We start from the raw sequence: 17,315 nt of genomic DNA on the forward strand, positions 1-17,315 counted from the left end.
TTCGTGTCGTTGATCGCTGCTGCCCTGGGGTACAGTGTTTTCAACCCTTGTGGATTTTCTTTGACAGGCTAAGTGAATGATGCAAGCTTGTACTGTCCTGATGTGGTGGTTCTTGTGTTGCAGGGGAAATCTGTATCCCTCACCAACTTCTTTAGGATAGCCAGGAACACCATGACCATGTGCTTTAACAAGGAGCCCGGAGCTGCTGAAGTCGAGGTAAGAAGGGACCATGTGTTTAACTCCCCACGAGCATTCTAGCTACCTGCCACCTCTGGCTCCATGTATTACTCTCGACCAGAGCTTAAGAGAGTCCCGCTGTTAGTGAAGATGGACCTTTATCCCTTCTCACTTCTCGTCTTCCTTCACAGCAAGAATACTGGAGGATAGTGGATCAGAGGGACTGCCATGTGGCAGTGCATTATGGGAAAGTGGACACAAACACACACGGAAGTGGCTTCCCCGTGGGAAAGTCGGAGCCATTTTCTAAGTAAGGAGGCGTGATGACATCACACCCTAAACTTGTTAGCACCTGGAGTGACATCATAAGTTACTAAATGATAGACTGGACCCTGTGGAATGTTTTTGTGTCCTTTCTACCATTACAATGATTTATTTCCCTTTCAGGCATGGATGGAACCTCACTGTCCTCCCCAATAATTCTGGATCCATTCTGCGGCATCTTGGTGCTGTGCCTGGTAAGATTTTTACCCCAACCCCTGACTTGTCACCCTAACCATCACCCCTGACCCACGTCATAACCATCACCCCTGACTTGTCGTCATAACCATCACCCCTGACTTGTCACCCTAACCATCACCCCTGACCCACGTCATAACCATCACCCCTGACTTGTCACCCTAACCATCACCCCTGACCCACGTCATAACCATCACCCCTGACTTGTCACCCTAACCATCACCCCTGACTTGTCACCCTAACCATCACCCCTGACTTGTCACCCTAACCATCACCCCCGACCCTCCTCCTAACCATCACAGCTGGTCCTCAACCAGGATCATCCTCCCTTTCCTAATTACCCCCAGCCCTGAGGAACCTGTCTCTGTTGAAAACAATGAGATGCCTTTTGTGGTGTCTGCTGTGTTATAATGTTCTACTTTTCCTTCTTTCTTCCTTTGTTTTTGTTCTCATCTCATCATAGGGGTGACCATTCCCTGGCTGAACATTGGCATGGTCTTTTCTACCTCATGCTGGTCTCGAGACCAAAACCGCCTTCCATACATTGATTACTTACACACTGGTGCTGACTGCATTTGGTAAGTATCACTCCACAAGCCTCTCCATGTCTTCCTCCTCAGGTCGTGAGGCACTGTACGTGACAAACATTTCTATATTTTCAGATGTGATATAAAACATAAAACGGTGTCATTGATATCTCCTATCAGGCCTGTCTTTGAAAGTATGTATTTATTCCAAAGTGGCTTTCGTTCCACCTACGACTAATAATACAATTAAAAACCAAGGCCGGGTTACGACAACCATGTTGTATATTGACCTGTTATGAAGGCAATGTTTAATCTTTTTGCATTAGCACAACTTGATTATAATGGTAGTGAATGGGGTTGAGAAAGGGCAGTGGCTGTAGACAACCACCAGCCCAACCCTCCCCCTCCTCATGGGGGCTACCTACCCTTTGGTGGTGACACAGGTGAGTATCAGTTTAATCGGAAGTTCCTGAATGAAGGCAAGTCGCCGTCATAATCACAGTTAGGTTCCACGTTTCCCTCAGATCTTTGCTATACAGTGAGTGCCAGTAGGTAGGTCTCACCACATAATGCTAACAAGATCTTCCATTTGAAAGATGATATCACAGGCAGAGATGCATGCCAAAAGCCACTGAGACCATTTATATGTTGTATTTCAGACTCTTATTCTGTCATTCTATCTCTATCTCTCAAACCGAGACCGTAAGCACAAACCTACTGCTGAAAGTTGAGTTACACTGCATAGCTGAAGTCCAGAATAACACACGCGTACATGCACAAACGTACCTTCTTGGGCCTGATTTGAACTGTCTTGTCATGCCAGGTATTCTATTCCTGCTGACGAGAAGGTAAAGCTTGACAAGGTGGTTCACACACTGCTACAAGCCAATGGGACCCCGGGCCTGGAGATGCTGGAGAAGAACATCATGATCTCTCCAGAAGTGCTTTGTCGGGAGGGTATCAAGGTCCACCGCACCGTTCAGAAGAGCGGCCAGTTCGTTGTCTGCTTCCCCGGGACCTTCGTGGCCAAGGTCTGCTGTGGCTACAGTGTGTCGGAAACGGTGCACTTTGCCACCCCTCAGTGGATGAACCTGGGATACCAGGCTGCTAAGGTGAATCTAGAACTGCTCTCTGCCGCCACCCTGTGGCCGTTCAGTGAGACATGTCTCGTCTACTACTTTTCCTCTAGGTTGGGGCTGCCCAACCCTTTTCCCAGGGAGCTACTGTCCTGTAGATTGAAACTCTAGCTCTGTTCCTGGAGAGCACATGTCTAAACCTAATCTAGAAAACCTGATTCAAATAATTAGCTGTTTGATAAAAATGAATCTGCTTCGTTACCCATGGTAAGGTGGAAACCTACAGAAACATCAGAAACCTTTTCACACCTTTTTAATTTGAATTTCACTTTAAAATCTCAGATAAGTATGCACTGTAATTATATGTAAAGTTGGACAGATTATGGGTAGTCGTAATCAAAGTATTTAAGGCTAAAGAAGATAATAATTAAGAAAAGTATTATACTTTTGCTCTAACGCAAATGTTAGAGCAACATATTTGATTTAATATTTAAGTGTCCTGGGCTAAGAATACATAATGATAATGTATTGCACTGTGTAATTGCTGATGTGATATTCACTTGTAGCTCCGGAAGCACCAGTAGTTATAAAGTGCCTTCTGTATTAAAGGATATTAGACCTTTGCTGAGCTTCTGTGCTGAAGGATTCCACCTGTATTAAATCAGATTGACAACAACCGGCATGAGTCAACTACTGCTGTGTTCATTACACCTTAATATTCCCCGTTAGAGCCATCCTGCTGCAGAGCTCCTGCAGGTTAGAGTCATGTGTATTATAATCTGTCTGGTACAAAAGGCTGTGTTAACCCTGTGTCTCCCTGCCTTTCCATTGTAGGACCTGAAATGCCGGCACATAGCCAAACCTTTCTCCATGGAGAAGCTACTTTACCAGATCGCCACGGCCGAATCCAAACGCGAGAATGGGCACATTCTGACTACGATCTCCGCCCTTCTCAAAGACCTCAGGTAGCCATGGAGACGTAAAAACACGCAGGCTGTCTCTGTTGCCATGACAGTAAGATCGCAGACATAACTCAGTGGAACTGTGCTCACAGCCAGGTTAAAAATAACCAGAAGTCCAACGGTCTGTAGTATCAGTATCAGGCCAGGAAGACATTTAAATAAGGTTCATAACTGTGGTTTGTGTCACTGAGGTCTGTTGCTCTGCTCCAATAGGAACATAGAGATGAGACAACGTCAGGAACTGTACGAGGCTGGGCTTCTGTCCTCCGCCCGGTACGGGACACACGACAACAACCTGGTGCCTGCTGATGGACGCAAAAAACCCAGGAAGTGGCTGGCCCTGGAGACGTCAGAGAGACGCTGCCAGACCTGCCAACATCTCTGCTACCTATCCATGGTGAGGGCCAGGCCACACGGTCAGGAAACAGGGGAACAGTGGTGGGTTAGTCGGGGTAGAGGGCTTAGTGCTAGGGTATAGGTTGGGTTAGGTCTAGTGCTGGGTAATTGTAGTCAACTAGTCCATGGGAAAGTGTGTGGATTAATGAGTTGTGATCTCCCTCCAGGTTGTCCAGGAGAATGAGAATGTGGTGTTCTGTCTGGAGTGTGCTCTAAGATATGTGGAGAATCACAAGTCCTGCAGAGGCCTCAAGATGATGTATCGTTATGACGAGGTAACATCGCCGCAGTCCTCAGACCTTCCATCCGCAGTGACATCAATCATCCGCTTTCAATGAATATTACATGAGTTCATTAAGCAGTGTTGGTTATAACTTAAATGTCCCGTCCCGTTTCTTCCCCGGTCAACCCTCAGGAGCAGATCAACAGCTTGGTGAACCGGGTGTGTGGCAAGGCCTTGGTGCAAACCACGGAGAACTGTAACGGTGCGAGCCCCTTTAAACCACCGGCCAAACGTGGGCCCCGGAAGAGAGCCACGGTGGAGGTGTCGCTGTCCCACCTCTCCTCCCACATGTCCCCCGCCGCCGTCTCATGAAGACCCCCCCCCCCCCCCCCCCACGCCCCCGCCCCTCCCTCTCGGTTTGGAGGATCTGTGTTGTCCTTTTTAAAGAGAAAGTGTTTCCGGTTTTTAATGCCCCCCCCCCCACACCCACCCCCCTTAGTATGGCAACCTTGTGAAAGCAAGCTGTCTTTTTTGCACTAGCGTGAAAAACCTATTTTTTTCCCCCTTTGTTCAAATGTTGTTGTTTTTTTGGTCGGATTTAGTTGCGGTCGTCCTTAGCATTAATTAAAAAGTTCACAGGGAAATGTTGTGCCCTTTTGCACCCGACCCCTCAACAACTTTTGAGGAGAGGCTCAGTTTGGTGCTTCCCCCAGATGACTGCAGTCAGCCCCTGTCAATTACCTGTGAACGAAGGGACGAACTGAGAAGGCGCTCCTTTTTTTTCATTTTAATGAAATAACTAGAACCCAAAGTTTACTCTATCTTTCGTTTTTGAAGAAGAGTTTTTTATTTTTGTTTTTCTCCTCTGCCTGCAGTAGCTGTGGTTGTTCAGGGCCCGAAGCTGCCTAACCCACGCCAGGTATAACTTGAAAGGCAGATATGTTTTGGCTGGCTGTTTTTATTGGATTTTAGCTTTGATTTTAGATTTTGAGAAAGTCTTCTGTGTTTATTTTGTGGTTGTTGTTTCTTTCCCTTGGTGGCTGTGAATCTAGCGGTCCCGTGACTGTATGTCAGAAACACAGGATGAGGTGCCGCTGGTCTCTGTCCCCATAGCGAGGGAAAACTGTGCCTGATACTTAGCAAGGAGAACCATTGTTTTTGGTGCTGTTGGTTTCTATTACTGTAACACAATACAAAAGAAAGTTGGGGTGCTGGCTTGCTACTAGCCTCCACTCCCACAGGACGTTAGCCTGTAGGCTCTCTGGGGTTCTAGGTTCTCCTCTCCCCTGGGGTCAGGTTCTAGGTTCTCCTCTCCCACAGGGTTAGGTTAAGGTTCTAGGCTCTCATTTCCCACAGGGTTAGGGTTCTAGGCTGTCCTCTTTTAGATGTGCAATCATGTTAACATTCCATTCTTCCAGTCCTATTGTTTAATCTGTACCAGTAAACATTAATTATTATATTATTATTATATTATTATAATTATTTTGTGTTTTTGAATAATTTTCTGTGTGCAAGTAGAGCCACTAGTCAAAGGGTGTAAAATGTGAAATATGGAAATCCAAGTTCTTTTTATTTTAATATTATTTTTTGCTTTATGCATTTTTCCCTTTTCAGATATATTATGACTGATTTCAGAAGGAAGTCCAACACATACAACATCAACTTTTGTACATAATCCTGTAAATGTCTTTAAATACTTGAGCCTTTTCTGGGGGTGAAGGAAAGAATAATACCTCTAAAGGTTTTAGAGGAAGTGAGTGATGAAGAAAAAGCCTTACGTTTCAGTTTCTTCATCTGTGTGAGTTTAATGCTTACAGGGTTGCTCTGGTTGTGTGGATACATTTAAGTGCTGCTTACATCACTGAGAGAATGACATGGAGTAGCCATGGCCCCCTATTTTTTATTTTTTTTAGCTTTACTTTTTTTAAGAAAAGGGAAAATAATTTCATAAAAATTTCTTTCTACATTTTCATTACTGAAAATGCAACAATGTAGTAGCTCCTCATGTTGCACTGAGCTTGCCAGTGGTGGCTGACAAGGTAATCCTATAATCCAGTTTGTTGGTTGTTGTCCTTTACAGAAGACTGAACTGTTTAGGAGTATTTAATGAAAAACAAGTTGTTTGTTTTCAACAAAAAGGTGGTTGTCAAGTTTTTATGGCCTTACAATGTATTTTATTCAGATTTTTGTTTTGCAGTTTCTCCTTTTTCTACAGTATAAACTGTTGCTCACAGTCTGGCAAGTTAATTTATTAGCACTGCGTCTCCATCTTTCCTTCCACTTAGAAAGATTTCATGTTGGTTATATTTTTTACTTTTGCAGTTTGTACTTGAGGTTTAATAAAAACGTACAGACAAGTCACTGCCTTTTCTTTTTAACTGGGATTGTGAGTCTGTCCTTGTGCTGTTCTAAACATGCTACTGAATTACTAATATTTTACTAAGATGTTTACTCTTGAAGCTTAAGTAACTAGGCCATAGTTAGACTATATGGATGCAAAGAAATATGATTACACAAAAGGGGAGTCAGGTTGTCTGTAATGTACCCAGTGAATTGTGCACTTAACATTAACAACCAGGGCGAGTTGACCATCTGGTTGGTTGACTCAGTCAGGTTATTTTAAATCAAATGCTGACTAATGCATAGAAACAGGAGAAAGGCATCCAAATATAAAATAACTGTTAAACCATTGGAGCCACACCAGGCTTAGATGCTAAATGTTACCCTATATAAACATGTTATGTAGCAATTAACAGATATGCGTATGTGTGCAGGAATTACCTCTAGTAGAGAAACATCTTCGCTGCAAGGACCCCTTGTGTACAATTTGGCCTGTCCACTCTACTTGTTTTCAAAGGCAGTGGCGATTTGCCTGTATGTATATCTACAGAGCGATAGATGCAGTATAGAGATATGAATATACATCGAGAGATTGTTAAAATGTTTATACATTTGATGTTTTCAAAAACTATATATTGTTTAAAGCAAGTATTTCAGTTACCTACTTCTCTGCCAGAATCAGCTCCAGGCAATGGGCTTGACATCCAGAACTTGGATTGCAGGGCAGTTGTTTTCTTGCTCTGGGAGAGGGCTGTACTAATAAGATCGTAAGGTTTTCATCATTTTACTTTTACCTGGACAACTTAATGGATCACATTGGGGTTGTTGAAATGAACATCTGGGTCTCTGTTGGGTACCCAGCAGATGGCGCCAAAGAGCACATTGTAATATTCTTAACGTTTCAGTCACTGTCATCATGGCAACGGCCTCAGTGACAGGTCTGCCACCAAACAACATAAATGCACTTCTAAAAACAATTTCAAAGGCTGACCCTTTGAAATAAAATAAAAAGCAGATATGACCTGAAACCAAACATCAAACAAGCATCAAAAGACAGGCAAGCAGTAAAATGAAGTTTCCCTGGCATTCAATTTTGTTCGTCAGCCAGCAGCGAAGAGACGAGTTGTGAACAGACACGAGTGACCTAAAATGCTTTAAAGCACAAATGAAGAAATACGACAAGCAGTGCACATCTGGAATTGTCACTCAAGCCAGAGGTAACTTAGCAACAGGGCTTGACTAAGGTGTATTCATAAATACAACCTGGGTGTTGACAGGAATTTGTACATCTTATGGAAGCTAATTTACTTTTCAAATGCTGCTACTCTACCAAGCAGGAGTCATCACTGTTCCCAGGGCTGGTTTATAAATCTGCAGTCTCGAATGGAGGGGTACTAGAAAAACAGGGTAATTCCAGTTTAATTTCATTCTGAAGTCCTAGTAAAGGAACAGTAAGAGAAAGAGTACAGGGGTTGAGACGTTTATTAAAAACAAGTCACGAGAGTTGGAGGAAATAGTACTGGCAACCACACAATGTTCTACAAAAGGAGATGAAAACACAGAAAACTGAAACAATGCATCTTTTCCTCAGTGCATCCAGTGCATAGCAGCCGGTCTAAGGTTTTGGTCTATTTAGTGTCTTAGGTCCCATTTCAGTCTTCTGGTCTATTTAGTGTCTTAGGTCCCATTTCAGTCTTCTGGTCTATTTAGTGTCTTAGGTCCCATCCTCAAGAGCTTTGTTTTTTAGATCCCATCCTCTCAAGGTTTTGATCTGTTTAGTGTCTTACGTTTGATCGTCTCAGGGATTTGGTCTGATTTAGGCTCCATTCTCACAGTCTTCTGGTCCGTTTAATGTCTTAGGTCCCATCCTCTCAGTCTTGTGGTTGGTTTATTGTCTTAGGTCCCATCCTCTCAGTCTTGTGGTTGGTTTATTGTCTTAGGTCCCATTTCAGTCTTCTGGTCTATTTAGTGTCTTAGGTCCCATCCTCACAGTCTTGTGGTTGGTTTAGTGTCTTCGGTGCGATCCTCTCATTGTCCTGGCCTGTTCAGGTTTCTTCGACTCCCTTATGTGGCCTGTGTGGTGCTGTCAGAGTGTTTAAGGCTCTGGTTTCTGGGCTGACGTTGAAGCGGTGGCCTTCCTGCTAGGGCCAAGTTGGGGGCAACCTCTGAAATATACGGTGGCGCCCCCACAACCGGAACTTGGCTGCCGCCCCCCTCGCCAGCTCTCTCTTTGCTGTCGTTGTGGTCATCGTCTTTCCCGGCCTCAGTGTCCTGGTTGTCTGTGCAAGTGGAGGAGACTGAGGACAACTTGTGTCTAAGCTCAGCTTGGGTGGGAACCCGCAAGCTGAGTTCCGTGGTGAACGAATCCCCTTCTGGACCTGAGAGGCAGAGAAAGGAGAGGTTTTGTCTACCGCCAGCGTGCTTTCCTCAGTCAGTCCGACCGTGGAATTGCTGTTTAGTATGCATGCTGTTTAAATACATGTCTGGGTTTGTGAGCCATACCCAGAATGGGAGACGCTGCACTGTTTTCCTCTCCCCCAGAGTGGAGGAAGACATCGAAGCTCTCCTGGTCAGACATGTCTGTTAGGTCCATCTGCTCCAGCATGTCCACATTTACCTCCATTGATGAAAAGCTACCTATTGGCCCTGAGCCACAGGACACAGGGGTTAATCACCAGCGTAAACAACACTTTATCACCCAGAATGCAATGGAAAGTTGTGGAGTCGAGGATTTGTTTTTTAATTGTTTTTTACTTTTAAGCTCTCTAAAGATAGAAAAAGGCAATTGGTGGTGAAAACCAAGTAAACTTCCATTATCTTGGAACCCAGAACGTAATGTGGCATGCAGACCAGTCTTCTGGCATGAAAATGGCTCAGTATGACAAATACAGGGGTTCATTTTGAATTAGCATATTTAGCGCATTTTCACTGATCAAAAAGTTTTCTTAAAATGTTGGTTCTGTTGTGATTCTATGGAAATCATGGATTCAATTTCTTGCAAGAACAGTATCTATTTGGTTACACTTCATTTTGAGAGTCTCAGTTTCCATCAGTAGATATTCTATAGATAGTACTACTATGAACAAACTTTAAAACTATTTGTTAAGAAACTGCTTGTTAAGGTTATGTTTACAATAAGGTTAAGGTTAGGATAAAGGTTAAGGGTAGGGTAAGCATTAGGGTAAGTAGAATGTTACTGACAGTCTGTGGATAATCTTTAGAGCATCCACAGATACACTTTTGGGACTCTCAAAATATACCATCTGCTTATCACATCATGGATGAGACACCAACACACAGGGCACTGTGGGGGATGATTGACAGCTGAGACAGCGTACCTCAAGGATAGGAGGAGAGGAAGGCAGGGCAGCAGGGTGGAGTGGCGTAAAGAGAGAGAGGGGACTGTTACTACCCCCGGACACACACACACAATCCCTTACTGTGGACATACTTATACATTTAAGATGTTCATTATTTAGGGTTATGCTGAGGCTCTCTCACCTCGCCTCTCATTGATCTGCAGGTAGCCAGTCGACAGGTACTGATCCATGTCTTGCTGGAACGCCTCTTCAAAGTACTTCTGCCTTTCCTTCAGCTTCACCTGTGCCATCTCGGCTTCCTTCAGTGTCAGTTGGGAAGGCTCCGCCTCCTTGACGTGGGGAGGCTCAACCCCCTTTAGCTTCATTTGTGTGGGCTCCGCCTCCTTCACCTGAGCAGTCATCTTCTGGGCATGCGCCTTGTCCAGCTCATCTACAAAGTGATGAGATGTTAAAACGTTTAATTAAAGCTGGACATGTATGACAATTAATAGTTACTAGTGTGGATTACAGTTGTATGACGACAGAGCAGCAACTGACAATCTCTATCTGGCTGATGAGAGAGCCTGGAGATTGAGTAACCCAGTGTCACTTCGGCTAAGGCTGAGGCTGTTATATAAGAACATTCTAAGACCCCATGAATCAGAAGTCTGCCTTTGGATGTTTCTTCTGTGAGCTGATACTATTATATATAAACAAATGCTATGGGAAACCGTGATAGAAAAATAGAGTCGCCGGGATAAATGAAAAGGCAGAAAGAGAAGGAGCAGTATGCATCCCCGTAGCCATAGCAATACCTCCAAAATCACGTAGTTCATCATGCATCCGTTTTTTTCGACAACGTCCCCATTTTCTCATGTCAGTGGACAACTCTTTCTCATACAGTTCCTTTACTAGGACTTCAGAATAAAATCATGTCCCCATTTTCTCCAGTCTCTCTATCCCTTCCCTTTTCGTTTCATTCTCCCCATGGTTCACCTCACAACTGTTGTGCTGTGTGTGAGGAATAAAGTTTGGGGGGGGGTTCTAAAGAAACTCAGCGTTTCGTTACTGTGCTTCGTTAACCCTGAAAAACTAGAGGTACTCTGACGTTTGAATATGTCTCCATTCAAAGTGAATTAAAATACCTGCAAGCATATTGCAAGCATAAAATGAGTCATGTGTGCGTTACCGACATGGCTGAGTCATGTTAGTCTCTGTGTACACTGTCAAATAAGATGTGTTGCAACTAACAACCATGTCACTGATGATTCCAAATATATTCCTCCCACATGTGTTTGAGAGAGTGGGTTTTAACCATTACCGCATAATTACTCTTAATGGGTTGTAATGAGAATGGATGACCAAGGTTCGCTAATGAATGATATAAGCACTCAAATGATATTAGCATTTTGTGAGAGGACTATTTCATCTGGGCCTCTATCGAATTGGACATCATTATCTGATTGCAGCGCTGCAGAATGTTGCCAGGCTACACTATTGTGGAGCCTTGACCAGCCCCATAGTGGAAAGCAGGCTAATGCAAGCACATCCCACCAAAGGAGCCACCAAAATGCGTTATTCACTAGGAGACGTCATTCACAATACATGACAATGCTGCAGTTTCGCTCCATCGTTCTTCTCCTTTTTCCTCTCGAAGAGGATCATCCTCAATGATTGTACATTCATTTGAAGTAGAAATATTTCAGCACAATGCTGAAATCTTCTGTTGGTTTATGCAAAGTCATCATCGTGAATCTAGAATCCTTAATGGGAACAAAAGCAGCGCAGTCAATTCATGTTTTGTTCAAGAAAAAGCTGAGGGATGGTCTGTAAGAAACCATTCTCAACTAAATTCATAGACAGAGGTATTGATGCAAGGACTGATCATTAACCACATTTTAAGGCCCTGTAAATTGACATTGTTGAGAATGGTACTCTACCATAACGAAATTAGGGTTAGCAGAATCTCAACACAAATTCCCAGGATTAATTAAATTCAACAATTGAGCACCTCGTGGCAAGCTGCTCAAAACAAAGTGAACTGATTTTGACAAAGTAAACTGATAAATGACTGAGGGGGAAGCTAGCGCAATATGAACACAGTCTTTGACAGGCTTTGTTTGACAGCTTAATATGCATTCAGTGCAAAGGAACCATATCATTATGGCAAACAAAGCCCCAGTCAGATACACACATGGTACACAGAGGAGCTTCCGCTAAAATGCTCTCTGGGATTCAACTCAGTGCCCAGGCAATTTGTTTTTCATTTTGGTTTGTGTACACGAACAGAGCGTAGGAGTGGGGACCTAGGGGCAGATAGAGTCAGTCTATTGCTGTCAGGTCCACTCACCATCCTTGAGAGGGCGCTGGCCCAGCCAAATTAACAACAATGTGTTAGATAACTAAGGATTATATAGTGTATACTAAGCATAATGCCTTTCGTCGGACTAAGCATTCACCGTCATGAAACTACTGTACGTTCATTTTGAACTGAAAGCCTATGTCGTTAATGGCTTGTTTCTGTGACTAAAACATTTTCAATGAATTGCCTACAGTGACATTTGACATTACAGTGACATATTTTTTGGTTATTCATAGATTCAAGCAAGATGGCTGACTTTAACAGGGCTGATGATTTGTACCAGGGAGGGATAAATGAATGCAATCTTCACCATAACAATCTGAATTGTTGTACCATTTGTAGGCTGTGTATCTAAGGGTAACAGTGTTGCCGTGTTACACTCAATTCACTCAGTTTTCCATCACAACACCAGAACATGGCCACAAAGAGTAGAACCTGTTTAAAATTGGGAGATGCGTTTTTGTTCACCTTAAAACAAATCACCTTAAAACAACAAAGTACTTCCTATGATTCACTGGTGTCAAAATGTAGAATACATCATTCCAATATTTGATTTATTGAATATTCCATTTGGACTGTATTAAAATGCACTTATTATAATATTGTAGCTGAGTAATAAGTAATTACTGTGTAACATATTCCGCTGTCTCAAAGTCATTGCTCTGTAACATATTCCATTATTTCACGTTTCTTCTAATGCTTCTTTGGGAATGCACTGTTGAAGCAGTAGGCCTACAGTATTTTACTACATTATGTTCACAAGCAAAAATGCTCAAGCATAAATTAAGATTAATAATTCATGGAAAGCAAGAGGCAATTTGGTTCTACAACTGTAGAAGATGATGAATGATAGATAAGATGATGTCTTGTCAGCCCAGTGAACATCACATGCAACACATGCCTGCAGAGGGAGACACGCACGCACGCATGCATGCATATGCACACACACACACACACACACACACTTACTCACTGACCGTAAACAATGCTTTGGGGGCAGCCTTTAATATACGGTAGCCTTCTTTCATTTTCCCTCCTTTGCTCTGATAATGTTGTTAGTTCCCTCTGGCTTTCATCATAAGGGGCTATTCATAGCCAATATTCCCTATCCTTTATTCACTCTAACTCTGTCCTGTCCTGTTCTGTCAAATCTTGTCGTAACTCTAGCGGGTCTTGTCCTAACTCTGTCCTGGTCTATCATGTCCTTTCTTAACTATGCTGGCCTGTTCTATAATTCCCTATCCTGTTATATGCTGTTCTATCTGTCCTGTCCTAATTCTGTCTCATTCTATCTCTGTCTAGTCGCGTCTTTCTTAACTAAAAGTGTCAAACCATCTAACACAAACCCATCCTAATCTCGACTCGAATTGTGTGGCTGTGTAGAAAGAACAAGAAACATAACTGTCTTAGGACATACTTTGTCGTTTTACTCTGTGGTAGAGGGATTTTTTTCTTTCTTTAGGCTATCATGGGTTTCCAAATTGTAACCGATTCTACTGCTTTAGTGAATGTGTTTGATTAGACCAAAAAACCCACTCAACCTTGGAACATCTCACAATTAGTTAATTATTACGTTCACGCACGCGCGCATTCACACATTCACGGCCGAACACACGCAGGTGGTCCTTTGCGGGGCTGCCCTCCTCACCGCCTGAACAGCCCAGCGCTACAGCGGCATGGAAACAGAGGCCGTGTAATTGTGGTTCGTGATGAGGAGGAGAACATGGTGATGAGTTCCACGCACGCACACACACTTATGGACAATGGTGCACACTCACATATGGGTCTGGCCTCAACCCAGACAACCTTGGCAGGAACAATTGGTGCTGGAAGAATGTCATGTGGGTGTTAGAGCTGTTCTTTCAATGTCACTGTGCGCACCATCATATTGGAAGCAATATAAAGCTAGCCTGCCCCACCCCATCTGATCCATGGCTTGTCATTGTCATCTCCTGTGTCTGTCTGTCTGTCTGTCTGTGTGAGTCACATTGCCCATCAATCACCAACAGTCAAACTCCGGTCAGATCTTGTAGTTTTAACGATATAATTTTGATATTGCAATATTTTTCAGATGTTTTTGATATTTCCTGACTAACATGTATTCAGTTGAACTAACGTCTTGTCCTATTCCGCTGCAAAGCAACACATTTTTACAGTTACATATAGTCATGGAAGAAACCAGGCTTCCCCCAAAATGTGACCAACAGGCCCCAGAGGGAGTGTTTTAGATCACTGATGGGCAGTGCAGTTGTGTCATTGTGCCTAGGTATCCTGTAGAGCTTGACGCCAATTCGCTCAGAGCTGCCCAGGGTGGACAGGTGAATGTTGGACAGGATTGCTTGGTCTCATTGCACTCTGGCAACTGCTTGCAAGTGGGGCACCTGCAAGCTTAATCGTGGTCGTTGGCTGGGGAATGTGCTCTCCTCCGAAACGTGTCAGGGCATATTTTCTGTTTGGAAGCGCAGACAAATCATCAGCTCTCCTGAAACCCCTGTGGAGTTGTTACGATCAGGCTAGGCCATAATCGTAATATGGACATCACGGAATTGGGAGGAGAAAAGGTTGATAGAATTGGGGGAAAAAAACAGTTTTCACATTTTTGTGTTTGAATCTGTACTGAAGATCTTCCAATCATGCAAAACAGCACCCCTCTATCAGTATTTGATATGGACTTTGTTTAACCTATTGGCCAAATTGACAATGATGAAATGAATAGCCTACACTCAGTGTGAGTGAATGAAAAGTTAAACTGTGCTGCAGATGTTAAAAATGCAGTCTGGGATTAAATGCATAATCAATAGGTCAAATCAATATCACATCAGTTATAAAGCAAGTGGTTTTGATGACATATGGGCAAATATTGGCACATATAAGGCAGTACATAATTTCTGGGGACAAATTCTGGCTCAAAAGTGCCACATTTAAAATCTTTGTCTAAAAATGCCAGAATGCATCTTCAACTAACATTGTTGTCCTTGCCATGAAAGGTTAGTCTGGTAAAGTTAACCTTGTCTAGTAGGACAACAAAAGCTGAAAAGCTCTGTTGCATGAATCAGACAACCGTAATCCGACAACAGCAAGTTTGCAACATGAAGAGCAGGATGATATTTGTTTTCCACTAGGAAGTTGAGTCAAAAGCCTTTTTTCTCTTCAGTGCCACATGCACAGATACCAAATCACAACCACAGCATTATAAAATGTAGATTAGTGGTATGCTGACCGGACCCAAATAATTTTTTTGCGATCTCTAGCCATTGTCGATATAAAGTATACGGGTTGATGATTTGTGTTGGGATGGAGCAGGAGTAACAGAGGCTGTGCTTTGTATTCCTCCTGACTTATGGTTACCTTGTGTGTATACTAATTTCACCCAGACATTGCCAATATGTTTATATTAATTCAATACAGCTTTTGAATCATCTGAATATTTTTTATATTCAATTGCTTTTCAGAATTAGTCCACCAACAAAAAAAAAACAAAAACAACTTTTGTGATGATGATCAAGCTTCCTATTGAAAATGGTAAGCTGGAAAAGAAAGGTAGATTTAAAAAAAAGTCTACGTAGAAGAGAAGACATACACAAAAATGTAGTTATTATTCATGGATCAACCAAGCTATCCTACTAGACAACATCAGACAAACAAATCAATACACAAGCATTAAAAACAAACCAAGTTGGGTATGACTGAAATAGTGTGCTGTATTATATGTATACTGTAAACAATGAGTATTCATAGCATCAACCTTTTCAGCATAAAGTCACTAAGGCAGACTCAACTATTCATAAAGAACATAAACTAGCTATCTCAATATGTTTTCAGTCATGGCTGAAAGCTTGCATCTCATCCTCTTCATTCCAAATGTTTATTACATGTTCTTTCCATACAGGTTTGACATTAAAACAAGTAATATCCACAAACATCACAAATATCTTTAACGAACACACGTGAAGCTGATAACCATCATGACACAAAGCCCCCAAAAAAGACAACAACAAACGTTAGAGATGAATATACCAAGACAAGGGCACCGCAGAGATAGAACATGAGCAGACCACATACACACAACAAGTGTACCTACAGCTATTCCTCTGGCTGCCGTCCGAGGATCCAGGAGGAGAAGACATGTCAGCAGGGTTGCAGGTCCAAGCCAGAGGAGAGAAATGCCAGAAGGGCAGATGCCAGGATGAGGCGACAGAGAGAGGTGATGTTGCCAATTCTCAATCACAACACCGTCTGTCTCTCTCTGCCGCTCATCCTAAGAAGCTGCTGTGAACACTAAGTCATGAACATACATATAGAAACACACACACACACATGCACACACTCACACAGAGGCACAGCAGCAACGCTCTCCTGAACTCTAACTGGCTGACTCTAGCTGATGCCCGCAGGCTGAGTGCTCTGGCTTCAGAGAGGTTTCAGCACGTTGCTTCAGCAGGGCAAGGAGCCGGGGATGTACCAATCACATGGCTAAGAGCCAAGGATGTACCAATCACATGGCTAGGAGCTGGGGATGTACCATTAGCTACAATCTTATGAGGGGGAGCAGAACGCAAAACAGGAAGAGGCTAAGAGATGGTAATAGGAATGGTGTGAGCATGAGTATGTGCCTGTTTAAGAAGGAGATGGAGGCGGAGAAAGAGAAAATCTGATATGTTGTATGATGTCATAATTACCTCTGGATGAACAATAATAGAATTCCAATAGAGCTGAACATCCAGACCCTAATCAGCCTCTGGTTTTGGTGGCATTACCCTTCTCAGTGTCACTTCAGACAGTGTCTAATGGAATCTGTAGTGCTGGTCCCATGTGTTATGAGCTGAAGTCAAAAGATCCCAGACTTTTCCATTCACACAAAAAAACATATTGCTTTCAGAATTTGTGTACACATTTGTATGCACTCCTGTTATTGAACATTTCTCCTTCGCCAAATCCATCTGACAATGTATCAAGAAGCTGATTAAACAGCCTTTGCTGGTGACAGTAAAAGGCCACTCTAAAATGTTTTATCACAATGCCACAGGTGATTTAACACAATACTACAGACGATATAAACCTATACCACCTGTTTTCCATGTTTTGAGGGTGCGTGGCATGCTGACTCCAGAGATAATCATTTAATGGTTCCATTGAATGTTTTTTTATTTTTCCAACATACAGGTGCTGGTCATAAAATTAGAATATCATCAAAAAGTTGATTTATTTCAGTAATTCCATTCAAAAAGTGAAACGTGTATATTATATTCATTACACACAGATTAATATATATATATTCATATATTCATTACACACAGATTAATATATTTCAAATGTTTATTTCTTTTAATTGTGATGATTATAACTGACAATAATTATAATAATCTCCGAAAATTTGAATATTACTTAAGACCAATACCACAAATGTATTTTTAGAAATGTTGGCCAAATGACA

At 42.6% G+C, this 17,315-nt stretch overlaps 2 protein-coding genes across 4 annotated transcripts in view; one reads left to right on the top strand and one right to left on the bottom strand.

Moving 5' to 3' along the window:
* Window positions 1-6,239, top strand: part of jarid2b (jumonji, AT rich interactive domain 2b) — an 85,239-nt gene extending 79,000 nt beyond the window's left edge. For both annotated transcript variants that reach the window (XM_020050270.3, XM_034294819.1), the window contains 9 exons: window positions 124-216; window positions 369-487; window positions 625-695; window positions 1,160-1,274; window positions 2,047-2,335; window positions 3,134-3,264; window positions 3,475-3,658; window positions 3,825-3,932; window positions 4,073-6,239. In XM_020050270.3, coding sequence (XP_019905829.2) covers window positions 124-216; window positions 369-487; window positions 625-695; window positions 1,160-1,274; window positions 2,047-2,335; window positions 3,134-3,264; window positions 3,475-3,658; window positions 3,825-3,932; window positions 4,073-4,252 — 1,290 coding nt within the window. In that variant the 3' untranslated portion in view covers window positions 4,253-6,239. The remainder of the gene's footprint in view (window positions 1-123; window positions 217-368; window positions 488-624; window positions 696-1,159; window positions 1,275-2,046; window positions 2,336-3,133; window positions 3,265-3,474; window positions 3,659-3,824; window positions 3,933-4,072) is intronic.
* Window positions 6,240-7,684: 1,445 nt separating this feature from the next.
* dtnbp1b (dystrobrevin binding protein 1b) lies at window positions 7,685-16,426 on the bottom strand. Of its 2 annotated transcripts, none has more exons than XM_020050271.3 (4): window positions 15,963-16,426; window positions 9,722-9,970; window positions 8,723-8,857; window positions 7,685-8,598 (listed from the first exon to the last, which is right to left on the bottom strand). In XM_020050271.3, exons 1-4 carry the CDS (start codon window positions 16,006-16,008, stop codon window positions 8,285-8,287), a joined length of 744 nt encoding a protein of 247 aa, XP_019905830.1. In that variant the 5' UTR covers window positions 16,009-16,426; the 3' UTR covers window positions 7,685-8,284. The 2 variants fall into 2 exon arrangements, with proteins under 2 accessions (XP_019905830.1, XP_010872096.1); XM_010873794.4 differs by having other exon boundaries at window positions 8,723-8,866.
* Between the last annotated feature and the right edge of the window lie 889 nt (window positions 16,427-17,315).

This window comes from Esox lucius, chromosome 10, assembly GCF_011004845.1.
Source record: "Esox lucius isolate fEsoLuc1 chromosome 10, fEsoLuc1.pri, whole genome shotgun sequence".
NCBI classification, from domain to species: Eukaryota; Metazoa; Chordata; class Actinopteri; order Esociformes; family Esocidae; genus Esox; species Esox lucius.